The sequence below is a fragment of the Aythya ferina genome (assembly GCF_964211825.1).
Source record: "Aythya ferina genome assembly, chromosome: 3".
Taxonomy (NCBI): Eukaryota; Metazoa; Chordata; class Aves; order Anseriformes; family Anatidae; genus Aythya; species Aythya ferina.
In genome coordinates, this window is record NC_140298.1 from 79150401 (window position 1) to 79178024 (window position 27624).

Here is a 27624-nt window from a genome sequence, read left to right on the forward strand (position 1 = left end):
CAGGCAATTAGGCGCACGTTTAATTAGTCACCAATTACACACGGAAACCGCAGAAGGCTGAGGCGAAGCCGGGACAAACGCCGCTCACCCCTTACCTAGCGGGGCAGCTCCGGCAGGCAGGGACCGGGCACAGCCACAAGCCACCACAAACACCACCACCACCACCTCAGGGCCCTGGCGGGGGACCGAGGGGCAGCTCCCAGCCCTTCCCTTCCCTTCCTTCCTTTCCTTTCCCTTCCCTTCCCTTCCCGGGCCGTGCCGAGCCGTGCCGGCCATGCCCGCCCGGCGGCGCATGCGGGGCGGGGAGGCGGGCGCCGTCCCGAGATGGCGGCGGCGCGGCGGGTGCCGGCGGGGCGGTTCCTGCTGCTGCTGGCGCAGGAGCACCTGGAGTTCCGCCTGCCGGTGAGCGCCCCGCGGCCGGGGACGGGACGGGACGGGACGGGACGGGACGGGAGGGGGGTGCTGCCCTCGGGGGCTCCCCCCGGGGGCAGCCGGGGGCGGCCTGGGGGCAGGCGGCGTGTCCCGGCCCCAGCCCCAGCCCCGGCCCCTTCCTCTTCCTCCAGGGCCTGGAGGGGGAGGCTGGGACGCTGGGGGGAGAGGGAGCGCTGCAGGCGCCTCGCTGCCCTGCCTCTGGGACGGCTGTGCCCGGCGCGCTGCCCAGCGCCTCTGCATCGAGCCCCGGCACCGCCTGCCTGCAGCGCGGCAGCCCCGGCACATGCAGAGTCTGCCCTCGCAGGCCGTGCTTTCTGCGCCTTGCAGCTTGCCTTTAGGCACTGAAAAATGAGTGCAAGAATGGAAAACGCTGGGATTTCCGTACTGAAGTCTTGCCTTTGATCCTACTGTACCCTACGATGTACAGCTTTTCATAACCTGTCAGTAACTCGAGTTGTGACGATCAACTACTTTTACAGCAGAAGGGTCTATGTTTTCACCTCATAATTACTACATACAAGCTGAATTTAACTCTAAACCTCTGCCCTAGCCACGCAGTTGCGTTAAGAGTTTTTCATTGTTGCTTCTAACAATAAATCCTTAGTAAATGCCATTCTTTCCTCTATTGTAAGTTTTTGTTTGTAATCCCTGTGGAGGTCACAGTCTGCATTAAAACTTATAATACGCTGTTCTGTCTCTGATACATACATATATATATATATATATATAAGTTTAACACATTGGTGAATGCTCACAAAGCCTGACCTTTTTATTTTCCCTTTAGGAAATAACATCGTTGCTCTCGCTCTATGGTGGACAATTTAGCAATCAACAGGAAATTTGTGTAAATGTAAGTGAGGACCAAATATTTTCCTTGAGTGCATGTATGATATACAAATATGTCCTTTACGATATTTTTATTTAAAGTGTGTAACTGAATACATTCTGAAGTTTCTTAGGAAAATAAGTTGTCTTCCCAAAATGAGCAATTCTCAATTTCAGCTCAGATTTTGGGTTTAGGAAAAGATGCACAAAAAGCACATCAGGATGTCTTCATTTAGCTATATAGAAAGAAATTGTGCCATCTACTGGGAGGCTTGTTTCCTTTCAGAACAGCTGAACCATGAAAACATTTTAGTAGGCTGTGTGAATTTAGTGTTTACCTCTAATTTGATGAGACACTATATCCAAAAAAGTGAAGCTGGCAAGCTGTATAATTCTGGTCTCAATGCTTAGTCAGAAAACATCACTAGCCTTTTGTTACTAGTTTTGTATAAGTAGGTGTTATGATTCCTTAGCGGATGAATAATCTAGAGAATTATAAACAAACAAATAATATTTTATCAAATCAAAGATATGGCAGGAAAATGGAATTTGTAGTAAAGGTTCTTGGCTGTTCAACCAAGAATTAATTTTACCTTAAATTAAATGTTTTATCCTCACGTTTTCTGTACTGTTAACATGTTTTTTTCTTCAGCATGCATGTTCTGTTTTGATACAACAGAATTGTGTAATTGTGTAATACGTGTAACATCCTCCAGGTAGACATTCGCATCACTCATCTTCTTTCTATTTCAGTCTCCGTTTTGGATTCTCAATATTCCTTCAGAAGAGATGGCAAGGGGAATAATGAAACGGACAGTATGTGCAAAGTAAGAGGTGAAAAATCTTCAAAATGATAAAGTAGGCTGTAAAAAGCTTTCACTATAAGAAGGAAAATATTAATTTTGAATAGAGTCTTAAGATTTATGGAGTCCTAAGTCACTGCTTACCCCTAGAAATGAGGAAGTATTGTTGGACCCTATAGGACTGATTACATATCATGCCTGTCCTTCTTACTTAATTTACAGTCAGCACCAGGTCTTGAAGCACTGTTTTTCACTGTAGAGCCAGTGCTCATCTTGTAGTGTCAGTGACTTCCCAGTTGACTTGAGTACTGTTTAGGTAGTGGCTCATTTTAAAACACACATAGAATTAAAATATAAGAACAATGAAAGGTAAAAACTGAAAATCAAGTTTAGAAGGGAATGATACGAGAAGATACGTATTCCTTGTCATATGTGACGTGAATTAAAGCACAACAGAACAGCCTACAGGTGTTCTATATGGCATGCTCTTTCAAAGAATACATACAACTCTCATACAGAAAGCATGACTTGCCCACTGTTTTTTCCTGCCCTTTTATCTCCTATGGGGAGTTACGTTAGCATAAGATTGCTGGAGCATCTCAATTGCACTGCTGATGAAAATTAAAAGCTCTGAAGCATATACTTACCTAAATAAACTCTCAGCAGAATGTTGTGGGCTTTTTTTTTTTTTTTTTTTTTTTTTTTGTTAGATAATTAAGTGTAAAGGTAAGAAGTGAGTCTGAATTGCTTCTCCAACAGCAAAATAAAACTCAAAGATGAGTATTTGGTTGTCCCTAGTACAGCCTATGTTATTAGCTTTTCCATAGGTCCATCTATAAATACAGATTAAATCCTTAAAGTAAATAGAAACAGATGCTTTAAGAAGAAATGACACACCGTTAAAATTTACTCTTTTTTCAGGGTAAATGCAGGTTAGACGTGTAGCCCTAAATATTTTTCAGGAAAGGAATACTGCAACTAAATGGCCTACCACTGACCTTTGTCACTTAGTAAAGTGTAGTTCTCTTACATTTGTGTGAGTGAGCTAAACCTTTGAACTCTGGCAAGTTTTTCCTTAGGGAGTTATCCTTGTAAAAGTACTGCATGCCACTGTTGATCTTTAAAGGTTGTCTTTGTGTATGGTGTGTTACAAATATGCATAGGAATGTCTAACAATGTGCAGTACCACAAGGGTTCCTGTTGTAGGATTTTTTTCTTTGATATGGCTAGGGCACTTTTGGGATATCTAAATGCTGGAGGGAAGGTCTGTGATGTGGTGTGTGGTGGTGTGCCTTCACTGCAGGAGCATCAGTTCTGTCATCTTCCAAGGCAATGCTCTCATTGAAGCCAGCAATATGGAAACAACAACAAAAGTGTGGGAAACAAACAGTGAAGTGCTTAAAAATCTTAAAATGTCAAACATCTTAGCCAAATCTTCAAATGGGATAGAACCACTGATTATATCTCTGGCTACGTAAGACAGAAAAAACAAAAAAGCGTCTTTGATACATCAGTTTAAGATAAAAGAAAAAGTATTTCCCTGTTCAGAACAAAACTTAAATGTGTGCTAAGACATAAACAACATCCTCCTATACCCTATGAAGCCTAAGCATGTTGGCCAAGAAGGATTGGTGAGAAGGAGTGTCTGTAAGGCATTTCCCTCTTCCCTTCACCTTCGCCACTTCTATCTTACTGCACTCTAAAAATATTGGTATTTTCAGGTCTATATTTGAACTGTGGGGTCATGGCAGATCTGCAGAGGAGCTCTACGCATCTTTGAAGAACTACCCAGTGGACAGGATGGTATGCATGTGAAGAATTTAAAACTGTTTTCTTCATCACAGTAGTTAACACTGCAGCTGTACTAATGAGAATCTTTGCCATTTTTTCAGCTTCCGTATCTACAGCCTGACTCTACGTACAAAATACGTATTCATACTTTTAATAAAACACTGACCCAAGCACAGAAAATAAAAAAGATAGATGTAAGTAGATGTTTAAGATACCATCAACATTTATTTTTATCTATTTATGTTGTTCTTATTCAATGCTATCAGTGTTTTCTAAGATATATTGAATTTGGGGTTTCCTGAATATCTTAAAACAGTTTACAGCTTATGTCTTGTCAACTGTAAATGAGATCTTTCTGTCTGACTTAATGTTCCCCGTGAATTCCTGCCTTTGTGGTTTTCTTTTCCTAAGCAGATCGCGTAAGGCATGTACAAAGATAAACAATGATCACAGTGCTGATTTCCTAGATGCAGAACTTTAGGCTTATGGCCTAGAACTATAAGTTTCATATAGAGTAGATGTCATTTTAAGAAAATGTCTTATCTCCATATTAGACATCAATTGTTGGAGTATGTGGAACAGCCAGTCCACTGACTTTAGTTGCAAGCTGTGGATTGTTTGCCAATTTTCTGTTCTGTCCTTATGTTTCTGTCTGTGCTTGTGTTCTCCTGCTAATTATATCACTATTTTAATTAAGATTTTTTTCTAAGTTACTGCTTTTGCTTATTTAATTATGCTCTATTTTTAGTCGCTGTTGATTCTGTAGATTTTTAGGGGGGGTAGGTTTTCTTTTCTGGGGGGGGTACACGTATTTTAAAAACTTGACCTAGAATGTGTAGACTGTTTTTCTTTTTTGTGTAGGCTCTTGAATTTCTGCCATTCAATGGAAAAGTAAATTTAAAGAATCCAGAACATGTATTCTGGATTTTGGAAGATTATGGAATGGACCCTAATAATGTTCCAGAAGAGCCCTTTGATCTGTATTTTGGTAGATGGGTGCGTAAGTACAGTTGCTTCAGTTTTTGAGCTTGTATATTCAGAACTGTTCTTCAATTTAAAATGTAAAAGTTGTCTTGAGCTTTAATGGAAGCATACAGTATAACTATGACTGAATATATCACTGCATAAAACAGTGATACAAGTCTTGAAAATCTGTACTGTGACTAAGAAAAGGCAGTTTACTTTAGCAATTTAAAAACAGGTGGAAAAAAACTGGTGTTAAACAGCACCAATGTCTGCACAGCTGTGGTATTATAAATCCAGGTGAAGCTAAAAGCACCAGCAGCTTGTTTCAAACATGAAGAAACATTTACAGGAACAATAGATGGTTTGCTACCATGGTGACTTGCATCAGCCCTGCTGGAGCATTCTGCACGTGCTTCAGGCGTCCTGATGAGCACCTCAGTAGAAAGGTATGGACTGAGCCTTTGACTCAGTAGTTATCCTGTAGCTGTGAGTTATCATGGACTGAGACTTTGGACCACAGTGGGTCCAGCCCACAAGTGGATGTGTGAGTGAGAGGACACTGACAGTGCTGTGCTGCTCACACACAGTAAGGGTCATTTTCAAAAACTGTCCAGAGCTTGTCATCTGAGGTACTTATTGCAAATGTTCTCGTTTGTTGGGTGTACGCACTCCAAACCTGCTGCATGATTGGGATATTTTGAGGAAATTGGATCTGGTCTTTTATATCTTGTGAGGGAAAAGTGGGTCCCCAGAGGACATCTTACAGAATGACACCAGTGACTGATTGAAAACTGTGTTCTGGAATGCCCTGGGTCAAGAGCAGTTTAGAAGGGAGAAGAATCCCTGTTGAGAATGCACAGCTGTGGTCAGGGGTTTTATAACGATAACTACCTGGGAAGTTAGAGGCCTGCATTACCTGTTAGTGCCTCTGAATACTCTCCATGCCTGTGATTAACTTGATAACAGCCTGTGTTGTGGCAATACTGCAAAATGGTGCAGCTGTTGTCCCACCTCTGCTGGATTCCTGAAGTGTTCAAAGACAGGGAAAACAACCTGGAAAGCATAGACAAATGTGTTTTATTTACCCAGTAAAACTGGTGGTGGTTAGAGTCAGAGAATTGTGTTGGAAGAGATTTTGGACATGCTTAATTCTGGACTTTTCTGGTCATCTTCAGTATATTTTGGAAGTCTGATGGAAAAAAAAGCATTTGGGCCTTGTCTGCTTTACCAGTAAATTTTAATTTGTCAGTGCTATCCTAAATTTAGATTTTGAGCATGACAGAAAAGCTGGTGAAGATCAAACTTCTGTGTGACCTTAACCTGTGCACACGCACTTGTTTACATGTACTTTATTTATTAATGTTTTGAAGTTCTTTTGACTCTAAATTGCCAGGAATTGTTTTTCTGACACATAGAATAATAGCAAAGTTGCTCTAATATTTATTTATTTATTTAGAACAATTTTCACTACAAATTGTTCGTATATTTTTGATCTCTATCTTGAAGTATTTATCTATGTATTGCATAGATATTGCACCTGTTGCTTGGAAAGAAGTCTTTCATACCTGCAGAAGGCAAAATGATGCATTATGGAATGATGAGTTTGCTGTTTGTTGGATAGTGTCACTTAAACAAGTCTGTCACTCTGCTTATCTCTTGTATCTAAGACCTGACAGTGATTTCAAATCTTTCAACAGATTGCAGATGGCCAAAGAGAACTCATTGAGTCCTACAGTGTAAAAAAGAGACACTTTATTGGAAATACCAGCATGGATGCCTGCCTGTCTTTCATTATGGCAAATCATGGAAGAGTGAAACCCAACGATATTGTATATGACCCCTTTGTTGGAACAGGTATATTCCTTTCTACTGGAGGGAAAAACTGGGGGATTGTGTTACTGTGGTGTTACGCCACCCTTCTGCCTGATACAGTGGCTTCAGGTGCTGAACTGACATTTGAGATTGTACCAAAAGCAAAATGGGGATCATAAAATGATTCTTGAAAGGGATTTTAGGGGAAGGAGACCAATTTCAGAAGATGCAAACAGACTTCTCAGAACTGTAAAATAATCTTATATAGTTTTATTTATTTATATGTAGCATGGTTTAAACACCAGTTCACGTGTATTGCGGACCACTTAGGATCCAAAGTCACTAAGAACTGAAATTTGGTTGCAACATTCCCTGCAGCAACTTTCAGAATGTTGTATGGAGTAGCATCTCTGGAGGTGGCTCTTTTGAGAAGTGTTGAGGGCACTTTTGAGCCTGTAACACACTGTAGCAATTATTAGGTTATAGCATTCAACGGTGATGGGCTCCTTGTGCTGTTGCATCCTTAGGACAGCGCAGTTCACAGCATGTATTCACTCCAGTTACGATTTGTCTTAGTTAAACCAGGAGGGGGAGCTTTTATTCCACATATTAATCTGCATGCCATAGAAGTACCTTGTACCTGAGGGAAACTCAACTTTTTTGTAGTTGAAAAAGAAGATCCATGGTGTCAGGTTGTAGCATTCAATCATACAAGAGTATATTGCATTAAGCCACCTTTAGCCTTTATTAGTTTATTGAAAAGAAAAGCAAAGGCTTTATTGCTGACCTGGATTTCACTGAAGTTTGACCATGTGTTAAGAGCACGTGAGCCACATGAAATTAAAAATCCTTATTAGGAGGGTGAAGAGAATTCACTACAGAAATTATTACAAAGATGCTAGGGAGAGTGAAGGCAACACTACAGCAATCAGTAGCAGGATGAATTTTTATTAGCATGTGGATTCTCTGTAACACAGAAAATACATCAGGAATATCGTATTTTCAGAAACACAGGACTTCAGTAAACTATGTTTCTGTTTTCAATATTTGTATTCATATACAACCTGATTTTTTGCGTGCATAATAATCCCTTAACGACATTTACTCATCCTCCTTATGTTTGGGGAGTAACCTTTGAAAGGGTGATAAAATTCCTCTAGTTCATCTGTAAGCAGTTATGCTTTGGTGTTAGTAGTTTTGTTTCTTTATCTGCTAAACCTACAGCACAAAAAGTTCTCTGAAAGCAATTATTTTCTTGGGAGTGAAAATGAAGAAAAAAATGAAGGGGTAAAGACAGAATGAGGAAAAATTGCATAGAGATGGTGAAGCTGTGGAAATTAATGATGAATGTTAAGACTTAAGTGAATCAGTTCAAAAGTATAACGTACACAAAATTCTCCCCAAACTGCCCAGTGATTTGAATTAAAAATTTTATGGCTTTATTGCACTAAACATCTGTAATGTGCAGGCTTGAGATTAACGGTACACAGGGGCATGAGAGATGCTGGGTAAGGCAGTCAGAAAACTGCATTTATAACCGAACAGTGTCTTTTCTTTTGCACCTACTCTTGGTGAATAGCACCCAGGAATTTTTAATAGTTTAATGAGGTCCTTTATAGGATTTTCAACGTTGTCAGGTGCAGTAGTGAGCTATCACGTACTTTTGGAAGGTAGTTTAGAGTTGAGAGTAAAGCAGTAAATTTGAGCTTATGAATTTGGAAAGAATGTACCTTTGGTACTTGAGGAGTACTTTGAGGAAAACGTAGTTCAGATTTCTTCACTGATGCAGCTTGAATACCTGGATTGATTTTTTTTTTTTTTTTTTTTTAATTTAATGCTCTATTTACTAGGCTAGAACAGCCTTGCAAAATGGTGCTTGCTTTCTGGAAGCAATCTGTTTTTGCTACGTGAGCCAAACAAGCCTTCCAGATCAGTGTAGTAGTGGACAAGGGGAATTTGTCCTTGGAATGAAAAGTGCTTTTGACTAGGCTGATTTAAGACCCACCGGAGGTTTCTGGAGGAAGAAATCAAGTCTTTTATCTGAATATTTTGTATTGTCCTGTTTGACAATTTGTTCTTGATACTCCAGTAAGCCTATTGCTTGTACTTCAGGAAGATGTTTGTCCCTACTTTCCCTTTGGCAATTCATGATGCTGTATAATTGCAAGTAACACAATCTTGTTCCTTGACATCGTGGAGGACAGTGATACGACCAGACCCTCATCTGTGCTCAAGAGATAGGAAAAACAGACACTATCCAATAGAAAGGCATGAAGTGCTGTGCCATTGTCATTTGGTTAATAGCTGTCAGTGGACCCAATGATTATCTGATTAACCCTTAACATACATCTGTTTAATTTAGGGTAGGTCAAAGGGCTGGCCCAGTTAGGATATTTAAGTATCTATGTAGGTTTCTGTGAACAAAATTGAACTAGTATCAGCTGAGATTTAAAAGCTCTAAGTTCATGCTTTCCTATCTTATTTTTTTTATGTGATTAAAAATACTCTTAGATGGGCAAAGTACTTTCTTCTTACTTTTTTTATAGGACTGGGTGGTATGCCATACTTGGGGTCAGGGATAGCTAAGTTTGTCTTGACCCTCTGGAGGTACTGCCCATCTGTTCTGAGGGATTACAGCCGAGAAGGGAAATGGGTGACTCCTATGGGGTGAGTAACCTTGCTTTTCCCTGATCCATTTCACAAGGAAAAAAAAAAAAAAGATATATATATTTTTTTCTCCCTCACCTTCAATTTTGGTAGTTTATTAGCATACAGTGCAGGAATTTTCTAGTGCCCCATGTAGGACCTTTAGCCTGTACATGCAGAATGTGTTGCAGATTTGCTGGTGCTGAGTGGTTGGTGTGGGGCAATGCAGCTGCCTGAGATGCTCCTTTTCAGGCTGCCAGTGAATGCAAGAATTGGCGTCATCCACGCAGGCAGCTTGTGTGCTCCTGGTGCTGGTGAGCTCTTGTCTTGCAGCAGTTGTCCCCCTCATTTTAGTGGGATTGCTTCTACCTATAAGCAGTTGGCATCAGTAATGTGGTGTTCACAGCCAAGTTCTTGGTTACGGTACAGTTTTAAACTGTTCTGTTAGCTGTATACTCTCTGATTAACAGCACAATTCTTTGATAATCTTCTGCCATCCATCATTTGGAAGTTGTTAAAGACTTAGTGGAGGTGCTCTTTTTTTGTGGGCTATTCTGCTGTTGCCCAGTTTCAAGGAGAAATCACACGTTTTTTGTTTTTTTTTTTTTTTTTTAGCATTTTTTTAATTAGAAATGCAGATCACAGTAGTAAATAACAAAAAATAGTAAATAAATTTAGTTTTATTGCTGGATTAGTAAACTAGCAAACGTGTTGACAAAATAGCACCATACACAAAAGAAGACATCTGTATATAGCTCTCAACTAGCAAAACAATTAAGGAAACTTTTTTGATACTGACATTTATAATGGGGATATTTATATTTGTGAGGTTCTTGACCATTGCTTCCTAATCAGGGACTGAATGCCCACGTACACAACAAGTTTAATTTTTGACATAGTTAAGGAGACTAACTTTGAGAATAGGCACTGTAAAATTGCCTTTTTTTTTTTTTTCAGTAATTTCTTAGATTGTTTGCCAGAAGTGCTTATTAAAGAATTAACAGTTTTGATTCTTGTAATTCTCAGAGGGTCTAATTGCTTTAAATACAGAAAACTACAAACAAACTCCTCAGAAAGTCTCCAGAGATGAGTGGCATAGGAAGTTCACGTATAAGAGAGAAGGGATTTAGTATTAACATCTCTGATTATAATTGTGTAGAGATTATAACTGTTTTATAGTTGTATTTTATTTATTTTTTTTTATTGGGCTGAGCTTTGAGTCTAGTGTTCTGCTTCTGTAAACTCCTGACACTCCTAAGAAAAAAAATCCTAACACGGATAACATTCATAACAACAATTTACACCTTTCCCCTTTTTTGCCCTTTGTAGGTGGCCTCCTTATCTCCTCGGCACACTTTGGAGCATATGTATGTGGTACTGATATAGACTACAACACAATCCATGGATTAGGTATGTTACATGTTTCTAAGCCATTGAAATCTTACTCTTTCGAATTTACAAATTCTGTTGATAGAAGGTAGTGCATTTTAAAGCAATGTTAATTTTCACAGAATTAATTAGTTCATGTGTAATTTTATTGATTGATTTACGCGTGTCTTAGCTGAGTTATTCTTTTAATTTTTAAGCATTAAATATTTAAGAAAAGGAACAATGAAAACCAAAACATAATTCAAAATAGTAATGTCAATAGCTATGTGCTTTCTGATTCTGTGCTGTAGGAACATTTTTACAAAACCAAACCCAGCAAGCCTAGTCCCTTTCTTCTCTGAAAAACTGCTGTGCAAATTAGAACAGATTTTCTGCATAGGATTATGACTGATGGATAGTGCTTCTCCAAAGTTAACATTTAATAAACTAACGTTTTAAAAAAATGTGTTCTGTATATATATATGTTCCCTATACAGATGGTACAGTGGGACTATTTTTCATCTGTTTTCATTATGTATTGTTAGTTACAAAGCTTATTTTATCGCAAATACTTCTGTTGGTGAGTAGAATAAGGCAGGAGATAAACTATTGTTTTGTGTGACATTTATATGAAAGGTTTTGCTGTTGAGGATGCATTTTTTTCCTTTCTTTCTCAGGCAAGGCAAGCAGAAAGAACCAGAAGTGGAGAGGGCCAGATGAAAATATCAGAGCTAATCTCCGACAGTACGGTTTAGAGAAGTATTACCTTGATGCCCTAGTTTCTGATTCTTCACGACCAGTATGGCGAAAAGGGATGCTGTTTGATGCAATCATCACAGATCGTAAGTTTGTTAATGCTTTCTGTTGCCCAATTACAATGACTAAAATATTATTGCCTAGGTATATGCATATGTATATTGATTTAATGTCTCAATGAGTGCTCAGATCTGCAGTTTCCATATTACAAAAAATGACCTTTGAGTTCAACACTGTGGAAACTGGATCTGCATTATGACATCTCTGCGTTTATTTTAAGGATAGTTATAAATGTGTAACAAAGCTGGAGATAATGCTGCCTTCCATGGAGACAACATTATGACTGACAGTGAAAATCAATATGGCTGAAAATTATCCTTTGAAGGTGTCTCATTCAGTAAAGGTATAACGTTACTGATGCGTGGAGCCTTCTTACCAGAATGGTCTGTGTTGCTTTTAGGACTTGATCTGCAGCACACTGGAGTCTGATGGACTCTGAAGACTTATGTTAAGTACTTATTGGAGTGCTTCCAAAGAGAGAGTTTAATGCATTTATGATACACTTAACTGCTGGAAGCACCAAGAGTTTGAAAGGATCCTCTGCTCTTCTAGAAACCTGTGTGCTTAACACCATTTGTCTTGCCTGAGAGGAGTAGAGGCTAAAGAAATAAACAGAAGACTTTGATACAGTAATTCCTGATGTCTAGTACTGGCTCATACTATGATACATTCATATTAGTTAAGAACAGGGAGGGTGCCTTTTCTCTGTGAGGTGCTCCTTGATTTGTATTTGGCCTGTTTGAAAATAAGACAATGCAGTACATTACTTAGAACTGAGTTTATAAGTTGTGTTGAAACTTCTGTATTTACAACGTGGTGACGTTAGTGCTTCCATGCTGAAATACTGACATGAGTCTTACAAAAACAAATGTGTTGAACGTGAAATAAGCATGTTATGCTATTATAAGTTTCTGCAAATTTCTAAGAAAAGCGAACTCTGACTGCTCTATCTGTATAAGAATTACCATTTGCAGAATGTGCTGGCAAGAAATTCCAATTATACAATGCCATTTTGGAAAAGATCAGCTAAGTGCAATAGCAGAGGTGTTTGTTTCTATCAAACAAGAGGATGGGATTATTTGTCACGTGTTGAAAATGTAAGGCTTATTTTTTTATGAACAAATCTGTTAACAAAACAGAAAAGCATTTTCTGTAGTGTAGCAAACATCTGGTATGCTAGAAGCCTCTTACAGCTGAAAGGCTTTCTTTGAAACAGTTAGCAATTATTTGGATCTTATTCTTACCAACTTTCTTTGTAATTTTTTTCTCAAAACTTTGTATAAGCCGTAAATTATGCACTGTTTTATATGTATAACATAATTGTATAATGTTATGTGCTCAAAGAGTGAACTTCTCACCTCTGCACTATGCTTTTGCTTTGTATAGCACCATACGGTATCAGAGAAGCTACTCGCAGAACAGGTTCACCGAAGGAATCAGTTAAGTCAGCTGAAGGAAGGTAAGCAAGCTGTTTTGTCTGCCGTAGAATATAAATGTTTTAATGGGAAGCCAGTTACAGTTTTAGAATCTTTATTTTTTCTTGGTTGACTGTCAGCTCTTTAAAAAAGTTAATAATTAAAGAAGAAAAGACCCTTTTGTTCTGTTTGCAAAACCAATGTGTCACTTCCTGAAATCTTTTTGGTTTTTCTTTATCTGCTTATAACTTGCATGTGTCTGGATTTCAAATCCTTCATCTCACCTCTGTGAACCAGCAGTACCTTGTTTCCTATTCTCAATGTTCTATTCAAGCCCTGCAAGTTGCGGAATAAGTTTAAAATGGAGTACCTCTGTTTCAGCTTAACCTTCCCTCTTGGTTTTCCACTGCTCCTTTCTCTTCACAGATAACACATGGCTTTTGCACTTGCATGGCCTTCCTTGTCTTCTGTCTTTTACTATAAATTGCCCTTAGGGAAGATGCTATGCAAAACAATTATATCCAACATGCTTGTGTTTCGGTGACTTTCAGAAGTACTAAAGATGAATGTAAATAGCCAGTAAGGGAATTTGGGAAGTCTTATTCCTCAAAGTAGAAGTTGCACGTCTGAATTTACCTAGGCAGTTTTGCAAATATCAAGTAGTGCTACTCTTACAGTGAAAAAATGCAAGGTTTACTTGTGCTTTTATGTTTACACTTGTTATTTTTTTGTTTAGCACAGAAAATCCCGTCTTCATTTCATCCAGCTACCATCTGAGCGACATCTTTTTTGACCTTTTGAAGTTTGCGGCAGAATATCTGGTGATGGGAGGAAGATTAGTTTACTGGCTGCCGATATACAGGCCTGAGTATGTATCCTTGATTTCTGGTATGTAGCATGTCAGAATGAACGCAAAATTCTAACTGTGATTATTTGGGCATAATACAGCTGGAACTTCCATAGCGCTAGCACTGAAAAGTAATGCTCAGGCATCGTATTGTTAGAACTTTGTATGAGGGCAAGTGGATTTCAAAATAAGGTTTTTGAATGGAGATGATTCCAACTTACCAAAAAGAAAAAAGCTGTAACGCCTCCTTGTAAATGCATGTCTAATGGCTTGAGATTTAAGCTTAGAAAATTAGGCTTTTAAGGTGCAGATAGATTCCTAAGGTAGTAGTAGAAAGGCAAAACACTAATACGTGTTTGTATTAGAGTAGTTGGTAGATGTGTATGACAGGGTCCGGTAAGTGAACGTTCTTGGATGTTTGGGGTTTGGCACCACTAATTTAGCTTTCTTCTGGGAAATGGAAAGTCAAGTGGCCGAGAGATGGCAGTGAGAGGCAAGAAGTACGCTTCTTGCAGTACAGAGAAGCAGCCCTGTTAAGGACGAGAGAGGCCAGCAGAGACTGCAGGATGCTGTCTGCTCAGGAGTGCAGCTTTGGATTGAGTTTAAAAGAAAAGACATCTGCTTGTATACCTGAGTTAAGCATCTCTTAGATAAGGTTTTGGGCTTTTTTTGCTGTTGTTGTTTTTCCTGAAAACTGTTTTATAGTAAAGTAGGGAGATGATGTACAGTAACTGTTTCTGAGCATCTCTCAGATGTAGGTGTGTACTGAATGCAGCTTCTACACTGTCATATGTTCCTATGTATGGCCAAGCTATACCGATAAACGAAGTGGGTGTTGTCCCTAACTTCACCGTGCAAAAAAGCCATGTAACAGTCCGCTGTGTAATTATCACATGCTGTTTTGAAAATTTGGAAAATGAAAAAAGCCAATTCTATTACATCAGATTTCTGTGTGCTCTTTAGTAACAGAAGAGTGTGCTTAATAGCTTGTGGGGTTTTTGTTTGTTTTTTAATGCTATGATTGATATTTTAGGCCCTTTTTTATACTACTGTTCACAGGCAAAGCAAAGAATGCCATTAACAGTATTATACTCCTTGCTCAAAATGTCTTTCTATACACACTTTTAACCCTGATAGAATTCACAAGTACACAGGGTCTTATATTTCCATGTCAATGAACTCTTTTTGGAATTACTGTGTTTTTTCTGTTTTAACAGAGCTTTTTGTCTAGTCTTTGAACATTGGTAAAAGCATGCATCCTCTGTACAGCAGAATGCAGTGTTTAGATAACTATGAGCTACACATTCTCGTTCTACTTCAGCTCCTGTTTTGGGACGTTGGCTCTCAAACTCTAGTTGTATTGCCTCTTAAACAGTACATTTGTACAGATGAGTATGAGTTGACTTCATGCAATGAAGTTTGAAATATGCAAGTTAGTGTATCAGCACAGTATCATCTCTTTGTTGTAATTTCAGTTGTAAAGATGAACACGAGAAGTTTTTTTTGTTAAAAAAAACAGGAGTGTAGAGGAAAGATAAGCTGCTGGCTACTAATTTATTGTGCTATCAACTATGCTTAGGCAACACCTGCCATCAGGTTCATGTGGTATTTGAGATCCTTGTGTATTACCTTAAATTAAAAGCAGAACTAAATTAAAATGGGTTTCTGTTAAAAGCACTGCTACTGTATTACTCTTTTGATAATGTTCTGAGTTTTACCTGAGTACAGAAAGATACATATGCATTAATGCTAACAGACAAGGTTTTTTAACAAGCCGATAATGATCTCTTACTCTGCAAGATAGCATCTCACTCCAAAGTGTACTCTTTCAATCTGACATTGAAATCATTATTTAGTCTGAATTCTTTTAATTCCTCTGCAGCCAGGCTTTATTATGGATATGAAGAGAAACTTTTAGGATACTGTGGCGGAGTGCCTACCTTTGTAAGAGTGACAGGCAGGTTGGTGGTAGTGGATGCATCAAAAGTCTTGTGTAGTAGAAAAAACAACTGAGAATTCATTTGATTCTCCCTTGTCAAAAGCATGTTCTGACTTCACCTAGCAGGTTATGCCTTGATTTTGGACACAAGAAGGGACTGAAAGCTTGTTTGGCTATCTGGAAATTTTGGAATGATGCAGAGATGCGGTACTGTTAGTTGTTTTTTTTTTTTTATGTATGTACAAGTCTGCATTTGGTATTGTCTTACTAATTTAACAGCTCGCTATTGTCTTTAAATTAAGAAATGTCAAGATTTCCCTCAGCTCTTCGAGGGATGCTTTTATCAGCTTGTGCTTTGTGAATTTGCAAGGCTGCTCAAGCTTCAGAACTAATGTTTTTATTCTCTTAAGTGAAAAGTTTGTGGCAGGATTTTGTGAAGAATGACTTTTTTTTTTCTTCTTTTCTACAAATACTTTGTCAACAACTGAGCATCTGAAATTAGTGTTAAGTAATTGTAATACTAGAGCTTGCATGAAACTTATTCTACCAAATGCTGGGTTAGCATGGTTGTCCAATGAGTTCTTCTTTTTCCACCAGCTACTGTTAGTGAACACAAAACTATGGTCCAGAGAAGTTCCTATCACCATCCTGTCTTGTCAGTAGGGCTAGATAAATGGAATTTGATTTTTATACTGCTTTTTTTTGTTGTTCTTTGGCATGGTCTTTTCAATGCATCTCTGGTTTGTGTGTCTTAATAGGCTTTCAGGTCTGTCAGTTTGGGACTTGCCTGCTGTCATGCACAAGCCTATGCCATACATACAGGACAACCCATTTTTAGTTGTGTTGGATTTGACTTCTCTTTCACCTATAACAATACATCTACTTGGTAAAGTGCAGAAAATCCACTTCTTTACAAGAAAAATACTAAGCTCCTCTATTGTATCTTTTAAGTTCCAGGGACTGGTTCCAAAATTGTTCAGTTCTGATTTTTAATGTCTTACTTCTGTTGACCCCCAACCACAGGGGAATCATGAGAGCAAGCATTTTATATAAAATCCTAGTCACTGACAATACCCCATATACCATTTTCTGTATTATGTTACAGTAACTGTTATAGGAGAGCTGATTACAAAAATGAGGACTACATGGCTGATTTATACTCCAGTATATCGGAATCATGTCACATCTCATTTTATATTATTAAGCTAGGTTAATGCTCCAGTCTCATGCAAAGCTCTTAAATTTTAAATTCCTCTTTTCAGCATTTGGAGAAATAGGAGGAGGGAAATTCCCTTTTTCCACGGGGAAATAGTATGTTTATGAGATGGAAGGCATGTAAAACACCTACTTGGCTCTATGGACGAGGTTTTATTGTAAGCCGTGTTGCTACCATCTAATGTTAAAAGCTAGTTGATTTTTCTCCATTTAGAAAAATCTTCCATCATTTGACAAGACAACTACAATGTGATACATCTGCAGCACCTTCTTCTGAATTCCAGGAATGTCATTGCTATAGGAGCTAGTTTAGTATCAGTCGGAATTCAAGTGTAATGGTCTCCTTTTAGGGAGCTAGAGTTAAGTCTGTTGTTGCTGTATCTTCATTTATGTTGATTGTGGAATACTTTTTTTTTTTTTTTTTAATCACAGCTCCTGATTGGATAGGTTATTACTTCTGATTGGGCAAGATGTTTTCCATTTGAAATGATACAGGCATGCGTACATTAACGTAGTACAAATACGTGTATAAAATATGGGTGGAGACCTCTTTACGGTAACATTTCCATTTCTTCTACACATTTAATGTCACAAGATGGTTGGAATGTATCATTGGGAGAACTCTGAGCACCAATACCTGAGCTTCTGGTAACTTAATTTAAAATGCATAGCAACTTTCTAGTGTGAGCCATTTTGTGAAAATCTGTATGAATTTTGTTTCAGATGCAAGCGTTGCAGTTCATGAGCTTACAACTCTGAATGTTTATTTCTTCCAGATATACAGAAGAGATCATTCCCCGCCACCCATGCCTGAAACTTATTAGCAACTGCGAGCAGATGCTTTCCAGCCACACGTCAAGGCGCCTGATAACCATGGAAAAGGTGAAAGAATTCAAGGTAAGCTTGAATTCTTGATTAGATTGTGTAAAGTGGTAGTTGTTACATTCAGGTTTGTGCTGTTCAGCATTTGATCTTCATTTCTCTCATGCTTGAGTTTTTTATGAGAGCTTTTGTAAAATTGTCACACATTTCTTCAAAGTAAATTGAGTAGCGATTTAAGGGACTCTACTGGTTTTGTTGTTTTCCTTGTTCTCCTCAGCTTCTGATAAACTTTTTGTCCCGAGCAAGCCCCTTAATAGCATGAAACTGTGCTTGCTTGTGGAAATTGCATACTCTTTTCTTAGAAAACTGAACTCTGTGAATCAGATCCACATAGAAGTTTAGATGCCTAAATTCCCATTGATCCCAAAGTGTTATTTGGTGCCCAAGTACGTACTAAATGCCAGATACTTTGTGTATCTGTCAGTACTAGTAAACAATACTCAATTTTTAGAGTCATCTTTAAACCCACAAGGGACTAAACAATATAGCTTTTGGAAATAATATTGTGTCTGTTACATAATTACAATGAAGCAAGGATTTATTTATTTTTTTGCTTAAATTTATTCTTGAGGGGGGACACACTAAGTTCCTTTCCTGAGTCACTGAGACTGGCAAATAATACATTCAGGTCTCCTTTCTGTTCTTGCTGCTTCTCTTACCTGCAAAGACTGTTTAAAAAGATGCTAAACCAGTGTGAAGCAAACTCTTAATGAAAACACAAGCAAGAGGTGAGCAAGTGTCTTAGGTATATTCCTTTTCAGCTGGAAGAGATATTTAAAATGACAGGAGATGCTGTCAGACTGCTGTGTCTGCATGGTGCTTACAGAAATAACAAAGCAGGATTTCAGCGCTGCATTCATAATGCTAATGATGACTGAAATTTTCAATGATGACTGAATTTTTGTAAAACACTGTATGTGGAGTTCAGAGCCAGAGCTGCCAACTTTGTCAGTAGCAAACCACAAGGGTAAATTTTGACACTTCTTGGCATGCATGTCTCAGGGTGTCCACAGAGGTTTTCTGCAGAATTTTTTTTTATATGCCAGCTGGTATGCGGCTGCCAGTGCTGTAGGATAAGATGTCCTAATTTTGAAAATATGTTCACCCTCCTACGAATAGACTTTCATCATTTGTTATTCTTGTTTTGTGCATCACGTATTCTTCAGGACATGCTTTGACAGGTTCACGTCTGGAAGCACTTAGCTTTGAGCACCTGATGCTACTTGGCAGGCTTACTGCCTAGGTAAAACTGTGCAGGTGCTTCTGTTGTGGACTCCAGATGTCTTAGGTAACTTAAAGATGCTAAGCCCTGTGTATTGTTTGTAATGACGCAAAAACTTGCACAAATAACAGTACACAGATTGACACCTTAACTAGTACCTCCTTGGTTTGGGGTCTTGTTTGGCATCTAACTACTGAAGATCTTCCCACCCCAGTTCTACCAGACACACTTCATATTCTCTTGGCTCTCTGGGACATGTTTTTTCCTGTCCTAATGTCTCAAAAATCCTTTTGAGTTGGATGCTTATGACTCACCAGATAGGATCAGTATTTGGAGCTTTGGCAGTTTTTCTTTTTCCCCATATAAAAGTGAGTTATTCTGAATATACAGGCATTTACATCTCCAGACAGTTCCCGTTTTCTTTAATAAACTGGTTTGTAGTGGGAACTTACACATTTCTTTAGTTCAGCTTAGTGGAGTACTCGCAAGTGACTAAGAAACTCTACATATTATGTAGTGCTGCTATGCAGTCCATCAGTTTTCCCAGTATTTGCCACCAATAGCGAATTGCAAATTTCACAGCAAATTCAATTCCATTATTAACACTCTAACTTCTTAACTGAAGACAAATTTGATCAGTTACAGAGCTAGAGAAACAAGGAACGAGTGGAATGGGAGAGGAGCAAAATGGAAGTGGTATGAGATAAGACCTCACTAGCCTGATCTGCCACTTTTTTTTATAAATATAAGTGGCCTTTCTGCTCATATTAAACAGACATGGATCACCTAAATATCTTTCTAAACCTGAAATAAAGCTTCCTAATTGGTACTACAGTGGCCAGGACTGTGAGTCAAACCTTACCAAACTATTGAGAGAGGTTTTTCGGAGCAGTAAAAACACAAATTCCACTCTCCAAAGACTGAACCATTCACATATAAGAACTGAAATACAGTGGTAGTGGAAGAACGAGAACCTGTTGTGTTGGCTGAGTAGATTTGTGTTGTAATGTCTGTTGACTCTAATCTTCTAGGAGTCCAGTCTTCTGCTTTAGGTCAGAGGGGGTTTGAACTAATTCTTCCACGCTGAGTCAAGTGAAAATATATCTTCTGCTGTCCTGGTTTATTTTTCAAAAACCTTTAAAAATATATGCATATAAGACTGAAAGATCTTCATGTCTACTATCTATATTTGAATTGTTACTCTTTTTTTTTTTTTTTTTTTTTTTTTAATTTAAAAGTCAAGTAACTGGTAAATAGTTAATCAGTAGGAAAATTGGAATACAACAACTTACAACTTAAGAACAAGCATTATTATCACGAGTTCTTGGGAGTCTGTATCTGGTGATCAACCAACTATCTCAGAAGGGGATGGATTTATGAATGGTGTTTAACTGTAGGGTGGCTTGGTGTTCCCCTTCTTTGTTACAGTGTGTCTAGCTTTCTGTCTTCAGAGGCTTGTTGATTTCCCTATGTTTGTTTCAGCCATTGCAGAATTGTTTGTGTTTGTTTCATTCCTTGGCTGGCTGTCTTAAAGAAATAGACCACATCTATTTGGCTAGTAAACGCTACTTAGTTTTAATGTTTCTCATTAGTACTTCTTAAATATATACATCGATATTATATATAGATATATATGTGTATATGTATAAAAGGAGAGATCTGCAGTTGTCAAGGGTTAAGAGAGACACCTAGAAATTACAGGGAGAGATGAAACAGAAAACTTGACTTAAGAATGAACTGTGAGCGTATGACTGCCCATGAAAAGGCCCTGGAGCATTGGGTGTGCAAATCCACAATACTGAATGTGTCCAGCATTTCCATGTCATGGGGTCACTCCAGAGTCTTTACTAGCATAGAACTTTTCCTTCTGAATTTAGCTGTGTCCCTGGATATGACCCTGCATCTGTGATTTGGGAACTGCTCGGTGCTGTTTATAGCTGTATAACATTAGTGTAAGTGGTTTCTGTAGCTACCGTTCAGCACCAGATGTAGAGTGGTAGGAAGCTGTGATAAGGCTAGGAAGATCTTTTAAACAAAAAGTGAATGTGGGTTATTACCCTAAGGCTGAAATGAGGTGTGCCAGATTCATAAAAATCTGTAAACTTGCACATAGTGTCTGCAAAAACTTAAAGACACAGCTTTCTTGTTACCTTCAAGCCCCCTCCTCTTTCTTCCACCTCTCATTATTTACCAGGGACATGATACCTTTATTTTTTGTTGTTGTCTTTAGAACAATTCAGTGTTAAGTTAAAAACACAAATTAGCAAAAGCAGTTCGGTAGCATCTACTTTGCAAGAGCTTTGTTGGTTTTCAGTTGTCACAGAAGTCATCGTAAAACATTTGAGAGCAGAAGTTTTATGTGATAACTGCTGTTTGCAATTAGTCTGCTGTTTTGAGAACTTGAATAATTCAAAGTGAGAACCAAGGAGGATTTAAAAAGAATGAGCAGTGGCTAATCAACATCTTCAGTCCTACAAATAAAGGAAGAAGGCTTTGTCTCGGTGGTAGGACCAGTAGACTGGGGAAGGAGCTGGCTTACTGACAAGTGGGCTGATCATTGCTGATCAATCTTGGCACGTGGCCTAAGGAAATGCTTTCTCAGGAAGTCTCAGTAGGTTGTGCCAAATAACCAATTACAGACTCTATGCCTTGAAAACTATGCATACTTTTTTTTTTCTCCAAAACAAATGTGGCAAAAGCTATTCATTCCTAGGTGCAGCGTTGTATCACAAGTAGTACTCCTGATTCTTCCAGTGTGTCATGTTAAGAGGAGGAGAGGAACTATGTGTGTTAAAACACAATGGTTCAACTCTATTCCCCAAATTTAAACTTTAACATAAAAGGGGGGATTGGAGATGGGGGCAAGTGAAAGGAGAAACATGTATGCTAACTGGGCTGGACTGTTAATGCATTCCAGGGAGAGCTGACAGATCAATGACTGAAACAATTCCCAGGATTTGGTCCAGTGCTTTCTTCATTACTGTGTCCCATCCACCCTCTGTAAGATCTTCTCTAACTGCATAGCATTCCTCCCAGAACTTCAGGGTGCGTGTTCGACTGGTTTGTACTACTCAAACTAGAGCTCACCTGAGGATGTTTGGCTGGTTTCCTTACTGAAATGAACTGGTGCTCGATGCCTAGGTGAATTCCAATCCAGATAGTCAGAATGCTTTTCTGAAGATGATTTTGATGTGTTTTTATCTTTGTGGAGCTAAATGCAGACTTTTCCTAGTGCTCAGGAAAACTATACCTGTTTGGCTCCCTGTGTAGATAGAAAATACCCTAATTTAGAATTTATTCAGAAATCCTTAATCTCTGAAATCTATGACATTCTTTTAGTTTGTTCAGCTCTCATATTCCCTGTAAAACTATTTTGATTAGTAAATGTCAACAGTGAGTGGCATCTGCAGATAATTTAGGGTTTCTTATTTTCTTTTCGTTTATTAAGTCATTCCCAATCCGTTCTTTTTCTTTAAAGCCATTAACATCTTTACTGGGCAGTCGTGTCTGTGTAGGGAAGAGATAGGGAGTGGAAGCTCTTAAGCTGGAGTTGTGATGTGGGCCAGGAGCTTTCTTAGTAAGCTGTTCCAAGAAACCAGTGCCTGACTGCAGGTCTCCTCCCATCTAGCAAGCAAAGATTCGCGTAGCTTTTGATGAAGCCTGGATTTACAAAATGGATTGTGCTTTGGTGTGAAGCACCAAGCCTGTTTCCATCTGATGAATGCGGATGCTCCTTTTGAAGTTTCTTCTCTGAGATATATCTTCTCTTTGTCCTCACCAGCTTGGGGGTAGAGGGAGTGAGTTCATTTCTTCCTCCTTCCCTTCAGCCTGAATTAGCAATTTGTTACTTAAGAAATCAAGATGAATGGAGTACAGGTGTGTGACCTCTTAGAGGTTATAGGGATTCATTTTTATGTCAAAAATACTGTTGACCCATATATCATTATCTTTCAGGGTCGAATATCCCATCCATTTTTTAAAATAATTTCCTAAAATAAGTGAATTAAGTAAAATCATCATTAAAACACTTCCCAGAGTCATGAAAATATGTTACATGCTGTGGTCAAAGAGGGTTTACTGGCCTGTAAATTCAGGTGAAAAACAAGTGCTCCTTTCCTCAGCATGGTACTGTATGGGAGACCTGGACAAGTGGCTATGGGCTGACTGTAAAATGAAAGTGTCGTAAGTCCTCCTTTTTTCCTGTCTCCCAGTAGTAATTTTTTTTTTTTTTTTTCATGGCCATGTTAAAAGGCGTTGATTATGACCCTGAGGACGGTCTTAGAAATGCCTGTCTCTCACAGATGACCACAAGACAATAGTACAGTGTCTGGAGTGGCTTTACTGAGGTCATTTTTCTCCTGCTATTTTTCAACATCGCAATATTTTAAAAGAACTAACTGGATGCTGATGGTAGATGTGCTTTAAGTGTTAGATATGCACATATATGCATATGAACATTTAAGAAGTTAATTTAAACCAGTGGCATTCCACTGGTATCTGCTAGGATAGCAGCTGGGAATTGCTTCGTAGGAGTAGCTCATTGTGTCCAGAAGAGGGCACTTGTACATGCCACAAATGTCTTGTAGTGTTGAAAAACCTTTGTCTTGCAGCTTCAGAATGCATATTAGGATATTCAAAGCAAGATGTGGCATTGATCCTGCTAGGTGAAAGCCCAGAAGGGCCACAAAATAGCTGAAGAGGGGAATGTCTACTAGAATTTAGTTCATTTAGTGTTGGTAGCATTTGGTAACATATGAAAATACTGACTTCAATCTACTGTCATCTTACTAAGGCATTCTAGAGTAATTTTATTTTCAAATGTGAACAAATAACCTGAACTGTATACTGAAGTAATGAACCAATCTGTATGCTGAAGAATTGCTTAAAAAATTTACAGTAAACTGTGAGGATGCATTAAGAAGAAACATTTAGTAGAAGAGAAGTTTAGTTCTGTTGTGTGCTTGTTTTTATTTTCTCTTTGCACGCTTCAGTTGTGCGTGTGAGGCTGTTTAGCTCAGTTTCATCTTGGCATTGTGATAAACTGCCATCAACCATAAGTGTTAAACTGTTTTGCAAGTTGCCATCGTTTTTTAGTGCTCAGAAAAAAAGTTGGTGTCTTGTTTATTTTAGAGTATTGATACAATCAGTTGACAAGTATCTTAATTGAATAAAGCCACAGTACGTGATGAACTAAACATTTATATGTAGTGACCCATATAATGGGCCAATTTTCTAAACTGTTTTCTTGGCTAATGTCATGTGTAGGGATTTACTATGTCAATTTTAATTTTCAGAAGTACATGAATTCTGCACAAGAAAAAAAATCCTTTGATAGCACTTCAGTTTCTGCATGAATTCGCTTTAATCATTCGTATTCCCCTTCTGTTTCTATCTGCTTTCCGCAAAATGAGTGATTGAATTCTCCAGGTGGTATTTCTTCTGGAAACTCATCTTTATATTTCCATTTATAAAAAAGTGTGTGTGGCATAGTACTCTGCTCTCATTCATTCATGCGAGGGTTGAGTTCTGGTGATGTTAGCTGAGATACTTCCAGTGATTCCGCACAGTTCAAGCTTCGAATGTCTGGTATTGACAACTTGCCTCAGTTTGCTATACAGAGTACAATAATGAAAACTTAAATGAGTGCATTTAAAAACAAACAAACAAAAAAAACAAACACACCACAAAACAAAAACTTGTTTGCTTACAGCTTGTTTTTGATCAATGCCAATGTTAAATGTAGGATGTGTGTGTTCTCGTTAATCTGAACGAAAACTTTAGCGTTGTATTTTTTTTGCGTTGTTTTATGATTTAAATGGTTGCCATTACATTTTAAATAATACTTTACTCTTGCTTGTAATCATCTGAAAAAGTCTGAAGGAAAAACAATGGCAATGCACACTGAACAGACTGCCATAAAACCTAACACTTGCATTTTGATGCCATGCAGGATCAAGATCAGAATTCTTACTTGGATGATCAATACATGCCGTACAGGGGACACAATTCTTTTCGTGAGAAGTATTTCAGCGGAGTGACAAAGAGAATTGCCAAGGAAGAAAAAGACAACCAGAAGTAAAATACAATATAAACAGATTAAAAAATGAGGAAAGAATGAAGATTGTGTTTCTTTGTAAGGACATCTGGATATGAACATTCATTTGGATGCTTCAGAAAAATAAATACTGCTTTTAATTTTAAAGCAAGATGAAGCCCACAACACAGGTTGAGAGCAGTTCTTTTTAATTAGCTTTGTTTATAGCAGATTTTATTGTACAAGTTTTTTTGAGTCTTATTTAATTTATATTTGTACTTTCAAGTTATAATGATGATTGACTAAAACCATTATTATTGTTCTTTCACCATTAACGTTTACAAAAAGTAGTAGTATTATTTGGCTTCTTAAACTGTGAACATCTGGCTCTTTTAGAAACACGTGGTGGTGATCAAGGATTGCTTATTGTGAAGATCATTTTTTTCTAAATGATACACAAACAGTAAAACAGAAAAGTTTTTAGTGAGTTTTTATTTTTAATTGTTGTATGCAGTGACTGTTCATATGTACTCTGATTTGTTCTGGCTGAGGCCAGCAGTGTTTAAAAAAAGAAAAAACAACACAATCCACAAAGAAACAGATGTGTGTGCATGTGCACGCGCGTGTGCACACACAGGCACACAAGCCTCTGTGACCTGACAAACTCTGGAGAGCCTATTAAACCCTGTGAAGCCTGTCCACATCTGAAGCTCATCTGTACCTTGGATTTGCTCTTGCATTCCTAAACCTTGACTCTTGGTCAAGCCAACTGTCTGCAATTTTTGGTTCAGAAACTGATAGTTAAAGCAGTAACAACAACAGCATAAAATCAGTAATGGTTCCCTAATGGTATTAAGCCTAATCAAATCTTTGAAATTGAAGATGTATTTGTTAAAGGGAAAACTTTGCTGAATCTGTACCATGTCCATCATGAAAATACCTCATTTGAAAACCACTAAGCACATTAATTCAGGATGTTAATGGTTCTTCTCCTTTTGGTGGTCAAATATGGCCAGATACTCTTTAGCAGGGCGTTGGTGAATGTATCTGCTAGCTCCAGCCAGGGAAAGCCTCACTTCTTAATTTGCTGCAAGCTACTGACTGTGGTCACATTGCGATCTTTGTAGATTATGATCTTTAAGAGTTTCTCCAAAAAAACAGTCATACCTAGGCAAGTATGAATCGTTGTGTATCTGGTTGAGCTCATTAATTCAATTTGCTCTTCTCTGTGTTGTGGTCCTCAGCTGCAACAGGGAGAGCTCAAATATTCGATGACAACTTTGTCTGACCTTCTGGATCTAATCTGTGGTGTCTTAGGTAGTTCTGAAACAGTGATTTATTTTCTCTGTTTCCATTATAAATCACTTCGTTTTGAGACTCTTAATGTCAGCCATCTACGAGTTGTTCTGGGCTAAACTTGGAGCAAGATCAAAGCTCAGAAAATTTTTCAAAAGCAGAATTTGAATTGATCGTTTTCAAATATTACATCAAAAAATAACTGCTTCTGAAAACCTGTCTTCATATAACTTCTGACTTCAATTTTAGCATTACAATTTGGCATTCAGTCTTTATTACTTTACAAATTAAAATTACTTTCTGTTCTTCAGAGTCAAGGAATTTTTGTAGATGGATTTATTATACATTTATAACTTCACTTTTGTAAATGTTACTCTACATAGACATGATCTGAATGGTTATACAAGATGTAAGGTAGTGGCAAATCTGGCCCTGTCTATTAAAAGAGAATGATTTAGTCTATTTCTCCTCTTCTTGGTCCAATTTTTAGTCCATTCAGCAGTGGTGGTGCGGCCTCTGTGTAGCAGTTCATACATAACAGCTCTATCACTACTGAAGAATACCCTTTTGAACAGGAGCTGGGACTGTGTTTGGGGTACTCCATAAACACCCACTAATCAAAAAGAGCTTAGAATTGAAATCAGATGTTCCAGCTCTGCTGATCCCCAACATTAAAGCCATCAATGGGAAATATTTCTGATCCCTGAACTCCTCCTCATTTCGCGTGCGTGCTCCAGACAATTGTGCGTGCAGGCTTGCCGAGCAGAGGCGTTTACAGCTGCAGAGCCGTGACACAGCCCTCGCACTGCATCTAGCAGAAGGCTGACAAGCGGGTGAGTTATCCTTTCGACAGGACTTGGCCACCGGTGGCCGCGGTTCCTGGCGCCTGCCCTTGATCCGGTTCCATTCAGTCTCTTTCCGTGAAGTTCCAGCTTCCTGTCCCTGGCAGGGAGGGTCAGTTCGGGAGCCCGCGCTGAACTCATTCCGTTGTCATTCTCTCCTTTGGGGTGGTTTGATGCCATTTTCCAGTTTTGAAAAATAAACGTTATTTTTGGAGCGCCTTGTTGCGCTGCAGCAAATGGAGGGAGGGAGGGAGGAGCTGAAAGCGGCTGAGAGGTCATGTGGGGAGAGGCCCTCTCCTGCTGGGGGGAGCGTATGTGGAGTCAGCAAAGGGAAGGGGTCCCCGTCCCGTTGCAGAGTCCCATTGCTTGGAGGTGGTGCTTCTGGCTGCAACGCCTCCATGTATCTACAGGAAAAGTAGCGGAAAAGCAGCGGAAATAGATTTCCTCCATGTTAATTGTGTGCCCTGCCTGCT

General features: G+C 38.6%; 1 protein-coding gene across 5 annotated transcripts; it reads left to right on the forward strand.

The window, feature by feature from the left end:
* Positions 1-26771, forward strand: TRMT11 (tRNA methyltransferase 11 homolog). Of its 5 annotated transcripts, none has more exons than XM_084512817.1 (13): positions 1-402; positions 1217-1282; positions 2011-2084; positions 3782-3863; positions 3953-4045; positions 4713-4847; positions 6515-6671; positions 10605-10685; positions 11321-11485; positions 12846-12918; positions 13611-13762; positions 17660-17772; positions 24930-26771. In XM_084512817.1, the coding sequence occupies exons 1-13, from the start codon at positions 325-327 to the stop codon at positions 25056-25058; spliced, it is 1398 nt and encodes a 465-aa protein (XP_084368943.1). In that variant the 5' UTR covers positions 1-324; the 3' UTR covers positions 25059-26771. The 5 variants fall into 5 exon arrangements, 4 of the variants coding, with proteins under 4 accessions (XP_084368943.1, XP_084368944.1, XP_084368946.1 ...); XR_014690828.1 differs by having other exon boundaries at positions 4-402; positions 17652-17772; XM_084512818.1 differs by having other exon boundaries at positions 7-402; positions 13611-13742; positions 17652-17772.
* Positions 26772-27624: the final 853 nt, after the last annotated feature.

Coding starts and splice junctions, on each gene's coding strand:
- TRMT11 (XM_084512817.1), top strand. CDS start 325: ATGGCGGCGGCGCGGCGGGTGCCGGCGGGGCGGTTCCTGCTGCTGCTG. Junction 1,283..2,010: donor AACAGGAAATTTGTGTAAAT/GTAAGTGAGGAC, acceptor TTTCTATTTCAG/TCTCCGTTTTGGATTCTCAA. Junction 10,686..11,320: donor CAACACAATCCATGGATTAG/GTATGTTACATG, acceptor TTTCTTTCTCAG/GCAAGGCAAGCAGAAAGAAC.